Raw genomic sequence first — 20,766 nt, forward strand, 5'->3', positions numbered from 1 at the left:
ATCAATCAATCAATCAGGCAATATTTCACACTCTTATCGGTTCCAGCACATCGCTACCAATTGTGAACTGCTGTTTCCTTGCGAGACTTTTGAGCATTACTTTGGCTTTCTGCATGTTATTTTTTCTACAGTTTCGCTCTACCTGTCTTACTCATTTATCATGCTTTGTAGCTCATCTCCTGAGTGACATAGCAAGACAATGTTATCAGCGAACCGCAAATTGCTTTGGTTTTCTTTATTAATTCTTACCCCAACTGTTCCCAATCCATACCTCGGAACACCTCTAGTGAACCGGCGGTGAATAGCATTGGCAAGATCGTGTCTTCCTGCCTGACATCTTTCCTTATTGGAAATTTATTGCTGTATTTATGGAGGGTTATGGCAGTTGTGAAGTCGTTGTAGATATTTTCTAGTATTTTGAGATAACGTTCTGCACATATTTGATTTATTCCATTAGGCTGTCGCGTCATACCCTTAAGGCAGAGGTTAAGTGTCCTTTCTAATTTCATTTGACTACATCTTTTTGCTCGACAATGAGAGCGCAGAAAGCGCCAACGTGACGCTACGTGAGCCAAGCGCGCGCGACGTCACAGCAGGTGGGGAGCATGCAGCAGCTGGCGTGACGTTACAGCCAAGCGTTGCATGACATCACGGCGCGAAGCAGCTGCATTGCTACTGCCGATTCGCACAAGGAGGATGTAGCTCTCGCCTGCCGCCGCGTTGAACAGAGTGAAGACTATTGTCGCCGCTGACAAGATCCTGCCATGCGCTTTCCCCCATCGCATATTTATAAAATGGCGCCTCTCGCAGTTCTTATGCATCGTACACAGGCGCAGTTGGTGTATTTGATGATGCAGAAAAAGTTAGCTTGATTTCGGAGACGATACCACACGCAAGGACGGCAATTTATAACTGGCGATTGGGAAAAAGTGAATACAACAAGCTTACAAATGCTTAATTTTGACTTTAGGCATTCCTAACGAGTGGCCGATTAAGAAAATTGAAAACAAGCGCTCATCTTTGATGCTGACGGCTATAAATTTCGCAATATATTCTTGCATCTATAACCATAAACAAAAAGTTTATTGGTTAGTCTAAGTTAATTGGTCGACTAATATTGATCCTTATGAGAAACACAATCTCCGCCTAGCTGTGCAATCCACCTCAACTGGCCGCATCGACTTATCTCTCACAGTTTTTAAAATAAAAACCTGTAAAGGTTGAAGAAATCAACGTATATACTTGCGAATCAACCAGCCTTTCATGCTCAGGTGCTTTAACTTAATCGTGCCGTTCACTGCTTTCTCACTTCCTGCGCGTATACTCCCTATTAGTACATGCTCTCCAGAAGCTCCGATTAGGCATTGCTTTGCTGATGTGTTGGTTTTCTTGCTATAGCCCAGCTGGAGGTCCAGCCCATCTTTTCCGCTGAGCTGGAGCACTATGCGAATGTAGCATAATCCGCTTGTCACAGACCCGTGCTGCTGTGCAAACACAGCCACCCATTCTAGGCATAGGGCGCCGCCGAGTCCGCTCCAGCCGATTGAGACTAGGGCGCAACGTGAGCGGCCTGCCTTCATCTCATCTCTTTCCAACATCATTACAGATGCTGCGGACCCGAGGTTCGATCCCAAGTGCCGTCGGGTACCCACCGGTGATACAATGGGTACAAGCTTTCCCCTGGTCTGGTGCTCGGCTTATTTGGGGTGAAATGCTTGGGAACTGGGTCTTTGACCCCACCTTGAGAAATGAAAAATACCTTCCGCCATAGCGCTCTTTGGCCATAGAAGCCCTTGCGCCATAAAAATACACAATCACCAACTTTAGATGCTGCGGACCGAGAAAAAAAAAAGCCTCTAGCCGCGCTTGACGGGGTCCACAGCCTCTAATTATGACATTGGCAACAGACGAGGATACCAAAGAACTATCAAACATGCGAAAATATGGTACAAAATAAAGACATACGCAAGGATAATTACAAAATAAACAAAGAATTTAGTGAAGTATAATGATTTTAGCGAAATGCCTAAAATAATCATAAAAGTGCAGGTATGGCGCCTACCGTTTCATTTTGCAAAAACAGTGCTGTGGCTGTCAAACACTTCTCCTGTTTAGAAGTGATGGCAGCATATTGCGTAGCATCTGGCAGCCATAGTTAGTGCGTGCTCAAGGTATTTCCCTGAGTTCTGTACTGCTAGTATTACGTGCATATCGGTTACGAGTCAGGTTTGTTATGTGATCTGTTTCATTTTGTTTCATTCCGTTTGTACATCTCTAATGAGCATTGATTTATAAATGTCAGTGTGACAATGTTCATGTCATTAAAAATAGCTGAAGCAGTGCGACTATCGTACTAAGCGTTTGCAACTACACGAATTGCATTTTTTCGTATGATGTAAAGTTTAGTAATGCTTGACAAAATAATTCTACCCCTATTAAGTGGGAGTAGTTTATAAGACAAGTAAAGAAGGCCTTGAAAATTCTGCGTCTAATGGTAACAGGTGAGCAGTACCGCAGTTTGCAGAGGATACCTGAAATACTCAAAATTTTAGCTACAACTGCGTCTTTGTGAGCATTCCGGAACATCTTTTTTTTCACACAGCACCGAGAGATTTAACTTGAGGTATTATTTGAATTTTTGTAGTGCGGAGAAAAGGTATGGACTGTGCGTCTAACAGCTTTTGCTTTCCTGTTGTTTATGGCGAGTGAGTTAACGATACTACAAACATATAGCCTATTTGGCAGCAGATTTGTGCTTCCAAAAAGAAGCTCAATACCAGACCCTGTTAAATGACAAATGTGATAGATCTTTCTATGTTACCAATGTTAACCAGACCTTTGATGTTTCGTTTATCGCAGATCGTTGCCAATGCCCATCTTCGTGGCATTTCGCTTACGGCGTCACTGCACAATTCCCAGGCACGTGCAGTGGCTCGTCCTGACGACGTCGGCCCGCAGTGCCCGGCAGTCGCTAGACTGGGCCGAGGACTTCCCGCGCCTGTCGTGCAACGCGGCGTTCGCAGTGTGGCCCTCGCTCGCCCCGTGCGACGTCCCCTGGGACCCCTACGGGGCTGTGTGCGAGGGGCGCGACTCGCTGCTGGCGATGGACGAATGTGCGTCGCGGATCCACCGCTGGCCTTCCCCACAGCGGACGCTGCGCAACGCCTCCGTCAGGTATGCGCACTTCCAAGAGGGCACGCAGCAACCGTCGGCGCTGCGAAGGAACTGCCGGCCACGCTGGCTTGATATTCCACGGCTGCTTGCCCAAGTATGGTCAGCACCATTTTGCTGCCTAACGAAATGTTTGCGCAAAGCGAGGTAGAAGCAGGAACTCCTGAGTAGTTATATCCTGGTTATTCACTGAGATACCCTAAAAGGCCCAGTCGTACATTACAAGGGAAGGGGGAGAGAAATCGAAAGTATAACGCAATCCAACCAACAAATAAGATCCAAGATCTTGTAAAAATAAGCCACAACGGTACAGGAACTGATGAACTATAGCGTTCAAGAATTCCGGCAGACGAATAAGTTTTAAGCTTCTCAGAACTACAATATCATTAAACACGAACTGGGGTGTCAAAGTAACCATACAAAATTTCAGAATACAGTTCTGATAGCATGTGAAGATAAAAGCTGAAATAAGAAAACCGTACACCAACGCGCCGTATTAAGAAACAGCGCTCGAAATTTCGTTATAAGTCAACAGATATATATTGTTTCCTTTGCTTTTGAACTCATTTATTACAGCAAACGGCCAAATAGGCAAGAAACTTCAGCCTCGTGGAGGCTACTCGCATATGCGACAGCCCGAGCCCGTTGCCTTCTGTCGGTAGACGGCGACTACACCAAAATGTGCCTGGCCACTTGTGACTGCAGTTTCTGCTCGGCAGAGGCAAATTCCATGGCCTGTAGGACTCCGGCAACGTTGTTAGGGCACGGGCTGAGCTCGAGTCTCGTAAATGCCACTGTTAAGGGTCTATATGCTAACGATTAATGGTTTCATGTACGATCTTCATAATTTATTACACGCTTAGAAGCCTATCGGCCATAACACTGGGGGAATAATTCGAAGAAGGTATGATTATTATGCAAGTCAAAAAATGGAGGAAGCCTCCCAAGACGCGCCACTGCAATTTAATTGAGGATTCTGATATGGCTCCCGCTTCGTTCCGCGTGTCCCGATGCCTCTTTATTCTTCACTCCTGCGCCAATGTTTTACACTGCCGGCTTGTAACAAAATGGTGAGAAACTGGATGCGAAAGCCCAGTCGAATGGAATAAAATGTGCCAAGTCTAAGCGATCTGGGCGATGCGGTATTGTGCTCGGTAGAACAATCCATGCTTTCACATAAATCACATCGTTTCACGCTCTCCGTGCTCACGACGGCGACTCTTGTTTGCCGAAGGGGCACAGACGCGCTGTAAGTTTTCGTTGAGCAAACCTAGTCTTACTGCTCTAGATGTGTCTTGTATGACTACAAGCCTTCTTTCTATTCAGCGCCGACCGGCCTCAAAGCTGTGAGCGTATGTAATGTGCGATTCGGGCTCACTGAGCATCTGTCATGAGATCATGAGGGTGCGTATTTTTTTTTATTATTCTTTCAACCGTCATTGCGGTTCACATAGAGTTAGATGAGAAAAGCCCTAATTGCTAAATAATGCATCGCGAACAGCGTAAATCCCTCGTGCGCACCCTTTTAACTGTGTGTGTTGCCTTGTTTTAACGCGATAGCGTTCAGGAGAAAGTGTCGCAGAATAACCGGCATCGTTGACCGTGAGCGAAAAATCCACGGAAAATCCCCAGGGAAGGAACCTACAATGCGGCTAGGCCACGTGGGTCACGTAACCTTGTGGCGCCATCACAACCTGCCCGCCGGATTGTGAGCAAACTGCGCACCATGGCTGGTGGAAGTCAAAATAATGATTAGTAGTCAGAGGTTACTTCGCGAGAACAACCTGGGTCGCACGAGCCCCATTGGTGGCTGCGCCTCCCATCGCAGGGCAGTGGCGCATCGCTTAACCGCTGCACAATTGCGTCAGGAGGGGTATGAGGACTCCCAGGGATCTGTGAATATTGAGTAGAGACTCATCAGTTCTGCAGATATGTGCATTAACACATTAAGATATCGCGTCATACCCTTCAGGTGAAGCTTACGTGTCCGCTATCCAGCTTTTTTTTTAATATGGTGCTGACACGGGCTTAACATGCCCAAGAGTACTATTTTCTTAATAAGCAACGTGCCGGTCTGTTAAATGCTAACGATCAATAGTTTCATGTACTATCTTCGTAATTTATTATTCCATTCGAGGGCTATCGGCCAACAAATAGCGGTGATCATTCGAAGAAGGTATGATTATTATGCAACAAAGGAGACGAGGACTTCCAAGGCGCGTCACGCTCATTTAATTGAGGATTCTGATATGGTTTCTGTACTTTTCATGCGCCCTAAGAAAGAGCTGTGTGTCGAGCATTCATGATTAAAAAGCCCCCGGCCGATTTGGGCTTCAATTGCGACGCCACTATCATGACCACATCGCTTTGTCATTCCCTTTTGTGATAATTTTCAGCCTGCAGCTTTAGTTTGCTAAAAGATAGAGTGTCGCCCAAATGGCCGTCGTGCTTTCGATTTCTTTCGGAGCAGGAATACATTAAAAAAGAAAGAAAATGAACGAAGAGGAAAAATGGCCGGGAACAAGGGAATAGAAGAAAAGCGCCGTGCATAATAAAGGGCGTGCGGACGCATGACAAGTGCTATTATTATTTGGCGCGGTTATTTTCTTTCGACATCGTTCCACGAATTGGCCGAAGCCTTTTTTTCTCAGTAATGGACAGTTCCTGCCACTTGTAGGCCAAATGGAACTATAGAGAATCTTCAGTCTTAGAAGTAGCCTCGCAATTTCCGTCGTGCTCTTTATATCCTCCTCCCCCTTTTCAACTGCTAATGCACTCGTTGCTTTCAAAAAGAAATCTTCCTTTGCAGATTTGGAGTGCGTGCAAAATAAACTGCGTGTCCTCGAGGAGAAAGAGCACAGCATCCCGATTCGCAAGGATTTCTGCAAATTTGTTCGTTTCCATTCGTTCAATATCCCACAACTTCTCTCAACGTATATCTTGCGCTATTCCATTCAAATGTTAACCTGTTTGGTGCGTAGCCCGTTTTTTTTTTATTCCAGCGGCAGTAGCAGCCAATGACACAATTACTGATTAAAGCACCGTCGGACCACACACCAACCGAATTTTCAGCGGCGTTCGGCGCTTTTCACCAGCAGCGTGCGTCTGTTTCTACAACCGTGTCAACCGAGTCACCACAACGCGCGTTTCCTCTCGCTCCATAGCACGACTTTGACGAGAGAAACTTGTCTTCAATTTCATAGTGAACAGAAAGAGTTCAAAGCGCTACAGACGGGACAAGGTGAAAAAAGGAGACACAACAAACCAGCGTGTCTCCTTTTTTCACCTTGTCCCGTCTGTAGCGCTTTGAATTCTTTCTGTCATGAACCAACTGGCCCGGCTGACTCCCCTCTTGGTTCATAGCGAAGTTCACAGGGCCGATTTTCGTATCATGTGCTTGTGAGTGGCCACTGGTGTGCACTAAAAGCCCAGCATATAAAAGTTTCTGGAGAGGTACTCTTCAAAAAGAGTGAGTAGATCTTCCCTGTTGGGTCAATGCACTGCGCTGTTATTTGGACACGGCTAGAGACAAACGGCATCCACTATGGACGCACACCGAGGAGTTCAGCAACGACCGATGTTCCGAAGGCGATCCGCAAGAGTCCTGCATGTTTACCTCCGCTACTGGCCACGGAAATTTCTCGTCGTTATTTTGTCTCAACGAGGTGTGACACCTTCATTCAGTGCGGCGGCGATAAGCGAAAGGTCATCGTATTACGCACTGCAGTAAAAAATTATCCCTGTTTTATCTGTGCAGCCACTTGTACTCGCCTCGGTACAGTACGTTGCCTCCGGCGACTTCATCATTCGCCTCTTCTTTCTCGCTCTCCTTCGCGTTTCTCGCTCTTGATCTGTTTCCGCACCCCGTTTAGCAAGGCTACACTGTCTCCGCCGGTCTACTTCGGCTTGCCGCCTCGCTCTATCCACTATATCGGTCGACTTAGGTTGGCGCATTCTTCTTTTGCGCTGCTGCTCAACTCGCCGTCAATAAAAACCGGATACATCCCCTATTTTCCGTTTGCTGTTCTGCATGTTCCTTAAGTCACTTCATCTTTCGCCTCTGCTTTATTGCATCCGCATGTGCGCGCAAACGCGTTTCTCCCTCTCCTTCGGCTTCAGCTGACGCGATGCCTCCTCGCATTGGTTGCAGCTGCCGCGAAGCTCCTGTGAGCTCGCCGTGACGACTCACAGCTGACGACTGGAACTCAAAAAGTGCTGCAGGAACCGCTGCGCTGGTTGCCCATGAAGTGCGATAGCACTCTTCATGATACTCGCTCGGAACTCGTCTTGCATCAAGCTCTTAGCGAAGTAGGCAACGGCCCGGCTGTAGATGGTCGTTCTGGCGCACGACGACGTCTCACTTCACCGATCTTTGCGAGCCTCGCCTCGTGTTCCCCTGCTGTTTCGCTGGCGGGCTGTTGTCTGGCGGCGTCCCGCATCTGTTGTAGGCGCTGTGACTTCGCATCGTCCTGCTTCATTGCGTATCGGCTGCACGTCGACGTTTTCTTTCATGGAGCTCCTCTTCTGTGGGTGGTGGCCACTTTCGAAGTCCCATCTCGTCTGCCGTACCGACTGGCTGCCCGCTCGACGAGCGATCACCGGCACGCCGGCAATCTAATTCATCCAGCTGCAGAGAGCGAGCGCCGTTGCCAGGGAACACATTGCGAAATATGCGTGCGGTGGCTAAACAATGCCGCGCATTAAAAACATTGGCCGTGAAGACAGCCCCCGACGCTGCCAGACCACCTTCAGCCGCCGCACCTCGCCTTCCTTTTGGCGCTGCGATCCCGGTTGCCTACCGGAGGTGACGGCGCCAGGCGAGCCGGCCGGAAGCGTGGGACCCAAGGCGCTGAGTTGGCGCCCCAGGTATAATGCAACGAACCAAATCTATTCGCTCTTGCTTCCACGCTTCCTCCTCGCACTCCTTCCACGCCGCTGCGAGCAGTGTGATGCTGACTTACACGGATGCCTCACCACCTCGACCATGGAGAAAGGGCGCCATAGTGCTCTCAATTTAAATAGCTGCATCTTGATTAGAATTTACACCACCTGACTAGGCTTCATCGATTCACTCTTTCAGCGCATATCCTATGACAGTTTAGCTCTCTCTTCATTCATCCATCCTATACAAATGCAGTGATTTAAAAAAAGAGAAGCAAGCAGGATTTAAGCAACACCTGTCACATTAAATGACAGCGCAGAAATCTTTTCTTTGGAGCGCAATACTCGTTTCGCACGTCTTAGGATGCTTTTTGTGTCATTGCGCATATATGTCTTTCATTTTTGTGGCGCAAATTCCTTTTACAGATTGCTTCCAGGCTTCTTAATTCAGTCACTTGCTCTGTTTTAAGTGCCTCTGCAATGTGCTCCTCTGATTTCTTGAACCTTCTAGCGTCATTACTCAACTCTTGGTAATCGCGTATATCTCAACCGTAAGTTGTGGGAAGATCACTTACCAATGCCTGCAAAGTAAAGAGGCAGCCTTTCGACAGAAATATGTGGCTATGCACAGATGAGGCCAGCGAAAGCTGAGTGAAGCTGCTAAAAGGAAGAGGTCCTGTAGAGCGGAGAACAAGAGCACACGCTGCCAGTGCTTTGAAGTATAATGAGTTACTTCGCCCAAATACGTCGCCCAAATACACACAGCTTTTATCTCGCATATATAAAAGATATGTGAGAAAAACCACCAGAAACATTCAAAAGGTGGTCGACAGCAGACAAGACAGCAGTGACCGCGGAACGAATAAATCACAGAAAATATCATTCAAAAAAGGCCGGAGACCACAGGGCGAAATTTTTCAGAATTACTTGTGCTAACAACTGAATCAGGGAGCTTGTTGAATGATCGAATACCTATATGTAACGGTAAGGAGAGAAACGAAGTTCTACGTGTGAGTTGGAAAAAATTTACAGTATTTATTAGTTCTAGTAGAAAATTGGGCACGAGGCAAACAAAACAGGCGGTTTCGGCGAGGCATACTATGGAATATTTTGTCCAATAATAAAACACTTCCAATATTACGTCTCTGTGCAAGGTCAAAATGAAATAAGACTTGCTTGATATTAGACAAACTAGATTTTCGGCTTTAATCGCAGAGAAGGTATCGGCTGCTTCATTCTGTAGGCACCCGAGGCAGTTAGAGGTTAAAAACTATTGTTGCAAGTTAAACCGGCATATTCTAGTTGACATCTAACAACGGCTTTGTCGGCAATGGGTATAGCGTTCGTGCTAGAAGGCAAAGGCCGATGGAGCAAATTAGGTCGGGCTAGCCGATGATAATGGATTATCGAAATTGATGTCCAAGAAACGGTGGCAGTTAGATGCAGGCCAAAGTTCTTCCGGCGCTCCCTCCAAGATTAGAGATGGAATAGTTCAGGCCTTGCACGAAGAAGGTTTTACACGAGCTCGACGAAAACTATCTTATGCACCTGTTGCACACGGCTCAAGGAGGGGTGAATGCTCGGCGCAGGTACGACTGCGCCCTGGCCGGCGCCGAGCAGCGCTGCGAAATGCCCACGGCGCAGGCGCTGCTGGAAGCGATGCGCTTCTTCGGAGTGCGCATGCGCCGCGTGCACCCTGGCCGCATCACGAACGTTGGCCTGCCCGACGCCAGGGGACTGTTCTCGGGCACACTGGGCCACCTCCAACGCCGGTGAGGAAAAACGCCCCGTTTCTTCACCCCGTATAGAAGGACACTGGGAACGAAGTGATGTTGGCGCCATTCCCTCTGAGAACTGAGTTTTTGTAAGCCAGAAATGAACGCAAGATCAAATACAGGTATCGCCCACATCTGCTGTTTCCGCACATAGTCTGCGATGACCTCCACTTTTTGACCGTTACTTCTTGCATGAATCTCTGAGGTTAGGCTGCAACTGCATGAACTTCCATACGGTGATCACGGAGCCGTATGCGATTTTTACGTCTTGATTAAAATGGCGAGAAAAATAACATCCAACTTAGAAATCTTCTTCCCTGACTGAATCAAGGCAGTTTAGCTGCCGAAAAAATATCGGCAGTTGATCTTACGGAAACAGTTTTTGTTCACGACAAAAACTGCACTGAGTTGTCTTCAGGGTTCTTCTCAAGTAGAAAAATTGAACTGCCCTGCAGTCTGTTGCATTGCAGAAATTTAAAAAAAAAACATTGTTTGAACATGAGCAACTTTGTTTACAAGTCATCGTTGCACACGTGACACTTATCACGTGACCCTTGAATGAAGCCGGCAACATTTTGCAAGTCATTGTCGTCACGTGTCACTTATCACGTGACCCTTCGATTATGTCCTCAACTTTTTGCAAGTCACCGTTTGCTAACATAAGTACACATAAACAACACACTTTACCGTCATACACACCACAACGCGTTCACTTCGTGCCCCTTCAACACGCTTGAACCAACGAGCCTTCGTGGCGCCTTTTTTTGCCAGCGTTTTAGTTGAGCTAGGTTAAGGCGTGCGTTTTAGTTTGTGGAGTGGTGTTTCCTTTAACTCGATCGGCTACTGGCTGATTACTTCGTAAATAATGTATATAGCTCTTTCCTGCATATGAAGGCGTGCAATAAATACCGTGCTGAAAAAAAAAAACGTTCGTGGCGTATGCGTTGCGTGCACTCCTGGCACACAAAAAGTCTGGGTTCGAACAGCAGTGCCGGCGAACTTCTTTTTTGGAATGATCATTTTCGTGCGCACAGGCTGTGCCGACACGCTCTACTGATAGGTCCTGTACACGCTACTAATGAGACACGAAATGCTTTTGCCTAAGTTTGATAATGGCTCACAACAAGTGAAAGGTGCCTTACTAAGGCATCAAAAGGTAGTGGGAGCCAGTGCACTGCCACAGAAATTATCCGGAAAAAGTGTTGGGGCGGGGTATATGCACTTTAACTGCAAAATAAACACATGCGAAATGAAGAACCCTCCTCTTTCATATGTGTTGTTTTGTGATATCCGTTCCCACGTTAGCGGTACAGCGCTTATTGCTGTGACATGGGTCATCTGGCCCACATGATGATTTTACACAAGCATTAACCAAAACCCTCTGCACCTTACAAGACAAAAAGTTTCAACTCGTAAGGTTTAATAGCATCGCCACACCTGATCCGCAAGAGCCGGAAGCACAGGCCACAAGTATAGCGATTTATTTATTTTTTATTTATTTATCTTTTACCCACAGCGCCATTTGGCATTACAGTGGGGGGGGGGGGGGGGGGGGGGGTAAATACAAAAAAAGAGAAACAGTAGCCGAAGCATTCGCAAAGTAAGCAAAGAATAACAACATTGACGCAATGCGAATCTATGTACAGAATTTGGGGTACAAGAAAGTCAACTGTGTTGTTCACCCAATAAACCTGTATTTTAGGAGAAAGCACCAACGCAGTAGACATGCAATTTCATACGTGTATTTCACGCAGGTATACTGCGCATTGACAGGAAGACAGGTACACACAGTGGAACGCACGAAACGAGGAAGCAGCGCACAGATAACGACGCACCGTCTAGCTATGAAATGACGTGACACTGTTCAAAGCGGAATAAAAGGACTCATTTGATGAGATGGAAGTAACAACGGCCGGCAAACGGTTCCTTTGACGAATGGTCATTGGAAAAAAAGAGTCGCTGTATGCTGCCGTCCTGCACTTGTATTCAAGTACTTTTTGATCATGGTCAAGGCGTGCGGATACGTAATGTGGTTTGAAGATGTATGTTTCGCGTGGAATGCCAATGTGGGAGCAGTATATGTTATGGAAGAGTTTGAGCCTCAGCTTAGTTCTCCGCTGTTCTAGCGATTCCCAAACGAGGACTTTTTTTGCTATTGTTGCACGGAAGTTGCGTTTACATGACTTACCAAGTACGTATCGAGCCGCCAAGGACTGAACTTTCTCGAGTTTTTCTTTGTCACCTATGGTAGGAGGATCCCACACCGTGCTAGCATACTCCAACACTGACCGCACATAAGTTTTGGAAAGGAGTTCTTTGGTAGCTTGCGGGAAGGAACGAGTGTTTCGGCGGAGAAATCCTAAGGATTTGCAGGCCTTTCCAACTATATAACCAACGTGCCGATGCCAGCAGAGCGATGACGTGAAATAGACACCTAAATACTTAAATTCATCAACTATTTTCAGATTTGCATTATTTATAGTATATGTGGGTACTAGCTTTGTGCGTTTCCTCGAAAACGCCATGCACACTGTTTTGTCCAAGTTGAGATTCATTTTCCATTTTCCGCACCACTTATGAACAGTGTCAAGGTCGTTTTGAAGGACATCACGGTCAGCATTACATGTTATAATTTTATACAGGACACAATCGTCTGCAAACATCCTCATGTGTGATGCTATATTTTCAGTGATATCATTTATGTACAGTAAGAAAAGAAGAGGTCCCAAGACGGAACCCTGAGGGACGCCTGATGTTACATCAACAACATCAGATTCAGCTCCATGCACCATTACAAATTGACGTCTCGCGTGTAGATATTCACTTACCCAGGCAATTATGCGACAATCAATAATATAAGAGTACAATTTCTGTATAAGCAAATCATGTGGAACGGTGTCAAACGCTTTACGAAAGTCTAAAAAGATACAGTCGACAGTGGTGCTGGCATCTAAGGCTTTGGCATTGTCATGGGCGAATTCGGTCAGCTGCGTGACGCACGACAATCCTTTTCTAAAACCGTGCTGGTAGGGGTTTAACAAGCCATGGGTTTCAAGATGTTTTATAATACTTGAATACAGAATATGTTCGATAAGTTTGCAGGGAACTGAGGTAAGTGAGATAGGACGGTAGTTTGACACTTTATTTCGAGGGCCGGATTTATGTATCGGAACTACTGAAGCGACTTTCCAATCGTCCGGAAGGGAACTATCTGCCAGTGATTTTTCAAATATTATTTTCAAGAATGGGGCTATTGAACTTGAGCACCCCCGAAGAAGCGCATTTGGTAAACCATCCGGGCCGGGAGCCTTAGCAGTGCTCAACCTGTCCAGTAGCATCATGATGCCATGCAAGCTAAAAAAAGGATTTTCTGAGGATGAGGCTGTAATCGTGACGGGCGAGGCTGAACCGCTGGTGGTTTTCGCTTTCTTAGAAAACACTGAGGCAAAATATGCATTGAAACACTCAGCTTTATCTGCAGCATCACTGACTTCTGTTCCAGCTTCCAGAAGAGGTGGAATAGATAAGTTATCCTTTTTGTTTCTTTTTTATATATTTCCAAAGTTCTTTAGGATTTTGGCTGATTTTAATATGAAATGAATCAAAGTACGTTTTCTTCGCCTGTTTTAGTGCAGATTTTACCTCATTTGTTAGTAATTTAAGCTTATGGAATCCATTAGTAGATTGATTCTGTCTTGAACCACGGTTTGCTTCTCTTTCTTTTTGGAGTTAATATCCAGGAAGGAACAAAGCGGTTACGGAGCTCGAAAACTTTTCTTTTAAAGCATGACCAGAGCTCTGCAACGTCGTTAGCTTCAGCGATAGTTTCAAACAACATAATAACTATCTAGTGCTAGATTAATTTCCGTTATGTTGGCCCTTTCATAATTGTAGACACGACGACTGTTACAATATTCCTTCACGATTTCTAAATTTAATTCACATATGACAGCCTCATGATCGCTAATTCCCGGCACTACTATTGTTGACTCAACTAGTTCAGGTTCGTTTGTGAATAATAGGTCTAAGATATGCTCCCCTCGAGTTGGTTTGAGAACATTTTGGTTTAAGGAAAATAGGTTCATTAAATTTACCAGAGCCTCATTGAGCCCCCCGGTTGCTGGAATGCTAGCTTGCTGGTGCCAGTTGACGTTAGGCAAGTTGAAGTCACCGCCAATAACTAAAAAATCAGTTGTAATTAATTCAGTCAAAGAAGTCAGTGTTATAAGGGGATGAAATGCACTTCCGGGTGGCCGGTAAAATGAACAGATAGATAAGGTTTTACCATTATGGAGCCTCAACTGACACCATACTACTTCACACGATCCGCAATCGGTGTTTATCTGGGATGACTGAATTTTTTTGTCGACCAGGATGAACACACCCCCTCCATGGCTATTGCGATCTTTCCGGTAGCATGCATACGATTCTGGAAATACCTCACCATCGTCGATATCGCTCGCCAACCATGATTCAGTTCCAATAACTACCGATGGCTTGACAGTATGGAGAAGGCTACTGAATTCATCAATCTTATTTTTGACGCTACGACAATTCACCACAAGACACGAAAGCCTCGCGAGTGTACCGTCATGTGGTCATTCAAAGGGTACAACTTCGTTAGTGGCGTCATCGTAGATGTATTTGGTGTCATTGATAAGCAGCATGTCTAGCTTGAGTTTTACCTTATCAGTGCTGTCTGCTCTGACTTTTGCGAATTCCGAAAGATGCCGTCTTTTGCGTCTTAATGTCTCCGAATAATCCTCTGACACGCTCATTCCTGTGCCTTTGAAGCTTTTTGCGTTTTGCATAACCTTCTCTTTTTTCTTAAACGAAGAAAAATGAGCTATAATCGGCCGTTTTTTCCCCTGCTTGAATTTTCCAATCCTGTGAACCCTTTCCACTGTTGAGAGCGAAAAACCGAGATTTGTTCCGCACACTTTCTTTATAGAGTCTTCTGAATCGGACCAAGTTTCGTGCGGGTTCTTATCTTCTATGCCGTAAAAAACTAGGTTGTTACGCCTGCCGCGGTTTTCAAGCTCGTCAACTTTCGATAACAAGAATTTCAAGGTTTTTTGGTTGGCTTCACTGGACGTTTTACATGCTTGCATTTCCGTTTCAACTTTGGCCATCGAAGCAACCCGTGATTCCAAAGAATTAATCCTGTCGGTTAGAGCTTGTAACACTGAGCTTTGTTCTATCTGATTGGTCTCGATAATTTCAAGTTTTGTTTTAATTTCATTTTGGCCATCCATAATCATCTGCAACGTAACTTCTGAGTTTGGCCCTGGATTTAGCTCAACATCTCCACATACAATGAGCAAGAAAAAATAAGAGAAACGCCGCAACAATACGAATCTAAATCGTGCACGGCGCATAGGATTTGAGTGAGATCTAATGCACTCGTAGAGGGCTTGGGGTGGAACCGGCAGTAAAAACATTGTGAACTGCGAGCAGTACGGTACTTCACTGACCTGCACAAGCAGCAAAAAATGCGTGAGTGGCACTTCCATCGTCGCGCCGGTTCCACGCCCCGGTAAAGCACTGGGGATGTCCTCCTTTTGTAGGCGGTTTTCTTCGTCGTGGTCCCAATGTTCGTAGGTCGGAAGACTGCACTGGTCAAAATCAGCTGCCGCGCACGTCGTGCGCTCAGTGTCATTGGCTTGGGACACTTTACTGTAGACTGTCGATGCCGTGCACATTCCGTTCATGCTAAGCTGGGTGGCATGCTGTTTCGTAGCCACATCGGTGATAACCTGCACAAGCAGCAAAAAATGCGTGAGTGGCACTTCCATCGTCGCGCCGGTTCCACGCCCCGGTAAAGCACTGGGGATGTCCTCCTTTTGTAGGCGGTTTTCTTCGTCGTGGTCCCAATGTTCGTAGGTCGGAAGACTGCACTGGTCAAAATCAGCTGCCGCGCACGTCGTGCGCTCAGTGTCATTGGCTTGGGACGCTTTACTGTAGACTGTCGATGCCGTGCAATTTCCGTTCATGCTAAGCTGGGTGGCATGCTGTTTCGTAGCCACATCGGTGATAACCTGCACAAGCAGCAAAAAATGCGTGAGTGGCACTTCCATCGTCGCGCCGGTTCCACGCCCCGGTAAAGCACTGGGGATGTCCTCCTTTTGTAGGCGGTTTTCTTCGTCGTGGTCCCAATGTTCGTAGGTCGGAAGACTGCACTGGTCAAAATCAGCTGCCGCGCACGTCGTGCGCTCAGTGTCATTGCCTTGGGACGCTTTACTGTAGACTGTCGATGCCGTGCACATTCCGTTCATGCTAAGCTGGGTGGCATGCTGTTTCGTAGCCACATCGGTGATAACCTGCACAAGCAGCAAAAAATGCGTGAGTGGCACTTCCATCGTCGCGCCGGTTCCACGCCCCGGTAAAGCACTGGGGATGTCCTCCTTTTGTAGGCGGTTTTCTTCGTCGTGGTCCCAATGTTCGTAGGTCGGAAGACTGCACTGGTCAAAATCAGCTGCCGCGCACGTCGTGCGCTCAGTGTCATTGGCTTGGGACACTTTACTGTAGACAGTCGATGCCGTGCACATTCCGTTCATGCTAAGCTGGGTGGCATGCTGTTTCGTAGCCACATCGGTGATAACCTGCACAAGCAGCAAAAAATGCGTGAGTGGCACTTCCATCGTCGCGCCGGTTCCACACCCCGGTAAAGCACTGGGGATGTCCTCCTTTTGTAGGCGGTTTTCTTCGTCGTGGTCCCAATGTTCGTAGGTCGGAAGACTGCACTGGTCAAAATCAGCTGCCGCGCACGTCGTGCGCTCAGTGTCATTGGCTTGGGACACTTTACTGTAGACAGTCGATGCCGTGCACATTCCGTTCATGCTAAGCTGGGTGGCATGCTGTTTCGTAGCCACATCGGTGATAACCTGCACAAGCAGCAAAAAATGCGTGAGTGGCACTTCCATCGTCGCGCCGGTTCCACGCCCCGGTAAAGCACTGGGGATGTCCTCCTTTTGTAGGCGGTTTTCTTCGTCGTGGTCCCAATGTTCGTAGGTCGGAAGACTGCACTGGTCAAAATCAGCTGCCGCGCACGTCGTGCGCTCAGTGTCATTGCCTTGGGACGCTTTACTGTAGACTGTCGATGCCGTGCACATTCCGTTCATGCTAAGCTGGGTGGCATGCTGTTTCGTAGCCACATCGGTGATAACCTGCACAAGCAGCAAAAAATGCGTGAGTGGCACTTCCATCGTCGCGCCGGTTCCACGCCCCGGTAAAGCACTGGGGATGTCCTCCTTTTGTAGGCGGTTTTCTTCGTCGTGGTCCCAATGTTCGTAGGTCGGAAGACTGCACTGGTCAAAATCAGCTGCCGCGCACGTCGTGCGCTCAGTGTCATTGGCTTGGGACACTTTACTGTAGACAGTCGATGCCGTGCACATTCCGTTCATGCTAAGCTGGGTGGCATGCTGTTTCGTAGCCACATCGGTGATAACCTGCACAAGCAGCAAAAAATGCGTGAGTGGCACTTCCATCGTCGCGCCGGTTCCACGCCCCGGTAAAGCACTGGGGATGTCCTCCTTTTGTAGGCGGTTTTCTTCGTCGTGGTCCCAATGTTCGTAGGTCGGAAGACTGCACTGGTCAAAATCAGCTGCCGCGCACGTCGTGCGCTCAGTGTCATTGCCTTGGGACGCTTTACTGTAGACTGTCGATGCCGTGCACATTCCGTTCATGCTAAGCTGGGTGGCATGCTGTTTCGTAGCCACATCGGTGATAACCTGCACAAGCAGCAAAAAATGCGTGAGTGGCACTTCCATCGTCGCGCCGGTTCCACGCCCCGGTAAAGCACTGGGGATGTCCTCCTTTTGTAGGCGGTTTTCTTCGTCGTGGTCCCAATGTTCGTAGGTCGGAAGACTGCACTGGTCAAAATCAGCTGCCGCGCACGTCGTGCGCTCAGTGTCATTGCCTTGGGACGCTTTACTGTAGACTGTCGATGCCGTGCACATTCCGTTCATGCTAAGCTGGGTGGCATGCTGTTTCGTAGCCACATCGGTGATAACCTGCACAAGCAGCAAAAAATGCGTGAGTGGCACTTCCATCGTCGCGCCGGTTCCACGCCCCGGTAAAGCACTGGGGATGTCCTCCTTTTGTAGGCGGTTTTCTTCGTCGTGGTCCCAATGTTCGTAGGTCGGAAGACTGCACTGGTCAAAATCAGCTGCCGCGCACGTCGTGCGCTCAGTGTCATTGCCTTGGGACGCTTTACTGTAGACTGTCGATGCCGTGCACATTCCGTTCATGCTAAGCTGGGTGGCATGCTGTTTCGTAGCCACATCGGTGATAACCTGCACAAGCAGCAAAAAATGCGTGAGTGGCACTTCCATCGTCGCGCCGGTTCCACGCCCCGGTAAAGCACTGGGGATGTCCTCCTTTTGTAGGCGGTTTTCTTCGTCGTGGTCCCAATGTTCGTAGGTCGGAAGACTGCACTGGTCAAAATCAGCTGCCGCGCACGTCGTGCGCTCAGTGTCATTGCCTTGGGACGCTTTACTGTAGACTGTCGATGCCGTGCAATTTCCGTTCATGCTAAGAAGGTCGGATTTTAATTCATTCTTAAACAGCGCCAATCACTGCCAACTTGCCCAAATCGCAGCCTTAATTATCGGAGTCTAATCTTAACTTCACACAAGTGTAATCGCGCGCTATAGTTATCATGAGCCTATAAGACAGCAGTTTTAATAGTATGCGACGTAGCAGGCACGTCTCCATGGGGGGGGGGGGGGGGGGGGGGAAGGCGAGGGGGCCCGGCCTCCCCCACCCCCAAAATTTTGCTCAATCCCCCCCCCCCCACAGTGCTCTTATTAGGCATGTGCCCTTCCCGCCCCCCCCTCCCCCGGGCTTTATGCAGCTGCCTCGGGCCCCTCCCGAAAAAATTTCCTCGCTGCCGACGCACAGTGCGATTTCGCAATGCTGACCCAGTATGACGTAAGTAATACTAATAATACAAATCTCTTTCTTCATTAAAATGATGGAGGGGGCCGTAAGTAAAAGCTGCAGGGCAGCTTGACCAGATCCTGCAGTCCCTCTAATAAAGTCTTAAAAAATTAGTCACTGCACTTGTCCCAAACCGGTGTGACAGCTCAGCGTCGGTGCGTGGCGTATGTTGGCTTTTGCAGTGACCACCGTCTGGTGACAAATAATATGGGTCTAGTTCAGTGCAGCTATCCATCATCATAGTTTTATTTTTATGCCTATTTCTGCTGTAGAAACTCGCTTATTGCATAATATTGAAGCTATAGAGAAGCGTGCCGCCTCTCTGTGTGTCCTTAGCGCATATACTAATGGGTGTTGCATAAAGCTGTGAAGTATTTTGCACAATGCTGGCGGTTAATCTAGAAGATTTGAAGCGTTGTTCGTCTCTACAAAGACCCGGAAGCCCATATTCACGAAGAAACTCCCGGCGGCGTCGTGCACTCTTCTCTTTCGCAGCGGCCATCTGACGAATCCTGCACAGCTGCACTGCTCTGCTCAGGTGTCCTCTTATCCTCCTATCCTCTTCTAGTGTGATGCTCTACGAAACAGCCTGCAAGTAGTGCCATGAAATGAAAATTATGTACCTCAGGAACCCAGGCAACCGAAGGATGCAAGCCCGCAGGAGGCGACCATGGCTTTGCTGAGCGTGGAGTTGCCTAAGACTATGGGGACAACCGCCAGTCCAGCGCAAGCCCTTGCCGTTCACTGGGCATCGATTTAAGAGAGAGAAACCTCGTCATGCGCTTCGCTGCCCTTCAGCCGCTTCCGGGATCAGCACCGATTCCCAGCCGATTCGCTAGGCAAGGGTCTCTTCACTTCGATATCTCCTCAGAAGAGCACGTCAGCATTCACCTGCAGTGCTCTCAGATCAGTGACTTAAGACTGAACGGCCGATTGCTCCATCCCAGCATGAAGAACACGTGTGGTATCAAGGGCGTCCCGACGTGTTACTCAGAGAACGACCTTCTCGCTAACACGAAACCACAAGGGGTCCTTCAGGTACTGGGGCCACTGCATCGTGTGGCGCCTCCAGCAACGGAATCTGCCGTGAAACCTCTCAGCTGCGCCGGCATTCGTTCCCTACCCCAAGCACCCGAAGAGAAAGGATCTTGGGTTGACAAAGCATGCAGTCAACAAGTTCCCTGAAAGGCCTACTCATTGTTTTAGAAGAAGGATGGATGGCTGGGCGAGTTGGTAACGGTTCATTGTGTGTGGTACAGCGCGAAAACGAATAAAATAACAAAACAGACACCACAGACGACCGATTACTCGCCACTAAAGTTTCATACAGAACAACACAAATTGTATACATCAAAGTCATGTGAAATTATGAAACCTCGAGCGCTTGCACCAGCACTTTCATGGGGTGAATCTTTAGTTAATCATTTGACACACGGCGAGGTCCTATCAAAACGGGTATTCCCAACTGCTTAGTTTAATTCAAGTTAAGGTCATGAGTTACCTAGAAACAGAACTTCTTTGTCAACCAGCAACAAGAAAGGCTGACTCAAGAATTTAGACTGTTTCTTAGGGATAAAATATGCTTCCATTAGTTCTTGGGTTGTCTTATCCCGGTGGCGAAACAAAATCTTTGTGTTAGTGATTAAAGCGCGGCATTTTTTCTTTTCCTTTTCTTCTTTCCCGCAATTGTGACAGTGTTCTTTTAAATGGTAATACCTAGAATCTGACAGTGAATTGAGATGCTCTCGCAGACAGATGTTAATGTATCGGCTGGTCGGACCTATATAAACTTTCCTGCATGGCAAAGGAAGCTCATAAACTACAGCGCAGATAATTCATGGCCTTAACTTGAGGTAAACTAAGCAGGGGGGGGGGGGGGGGGAGGCTGCTTTTGATGGGACTTCACCGCGTTTCAAATGATTAGCTTAAGAGTCACCCCTTGAAAGTGCTTGTGCAAGTGTTCGAGGCTCTATAATGTCACATGACTTCGATGTATCAA

At 47.5% G+C, this 20,766-nt stretch overlaps 1 protein-coding gene across 1 annotated transcript in view; it reads left to right on the forward strand.

Moving 5' to 3' along the window:
* The first annotated feature begins 2,869 nt into the window (after window positions 1–2,869).
* The window catches only part of LOC144129456 (uncharacterized), a 33,547-nt gene continuing 15,650 nt past the window's right edge, over window positions 2,870–20,766 (forward strand). The window contains exons 1-2 of the mRNA XM_077663637.1: window positions 2,870–3,174; window positions 9,642–9,824. Of these exons, the coding sequence (XP_077519763.1) occupies window positions 2,870–3,174; window positions 9,642–9,824 (488 nt within the window). The remainder of the gene's footprint in view (window positions 3,175–9,641; window positions 9,825–20,766) is intronic.

Source organism: Amblyomma americanum, chromosome 4 (assembly GCF_052857255.1).
Source record: "Amblyomma americanum isolate KBUSLIRL-KWMA chromosome 4, ASM5285725v1, whole genome shotgun sequence".
NCBI lineage: Eukaryota > Metazoa > Arthropoda > Arachnida > Ixodida > Ixodidae > Amblyomma > Amblyomma americanum.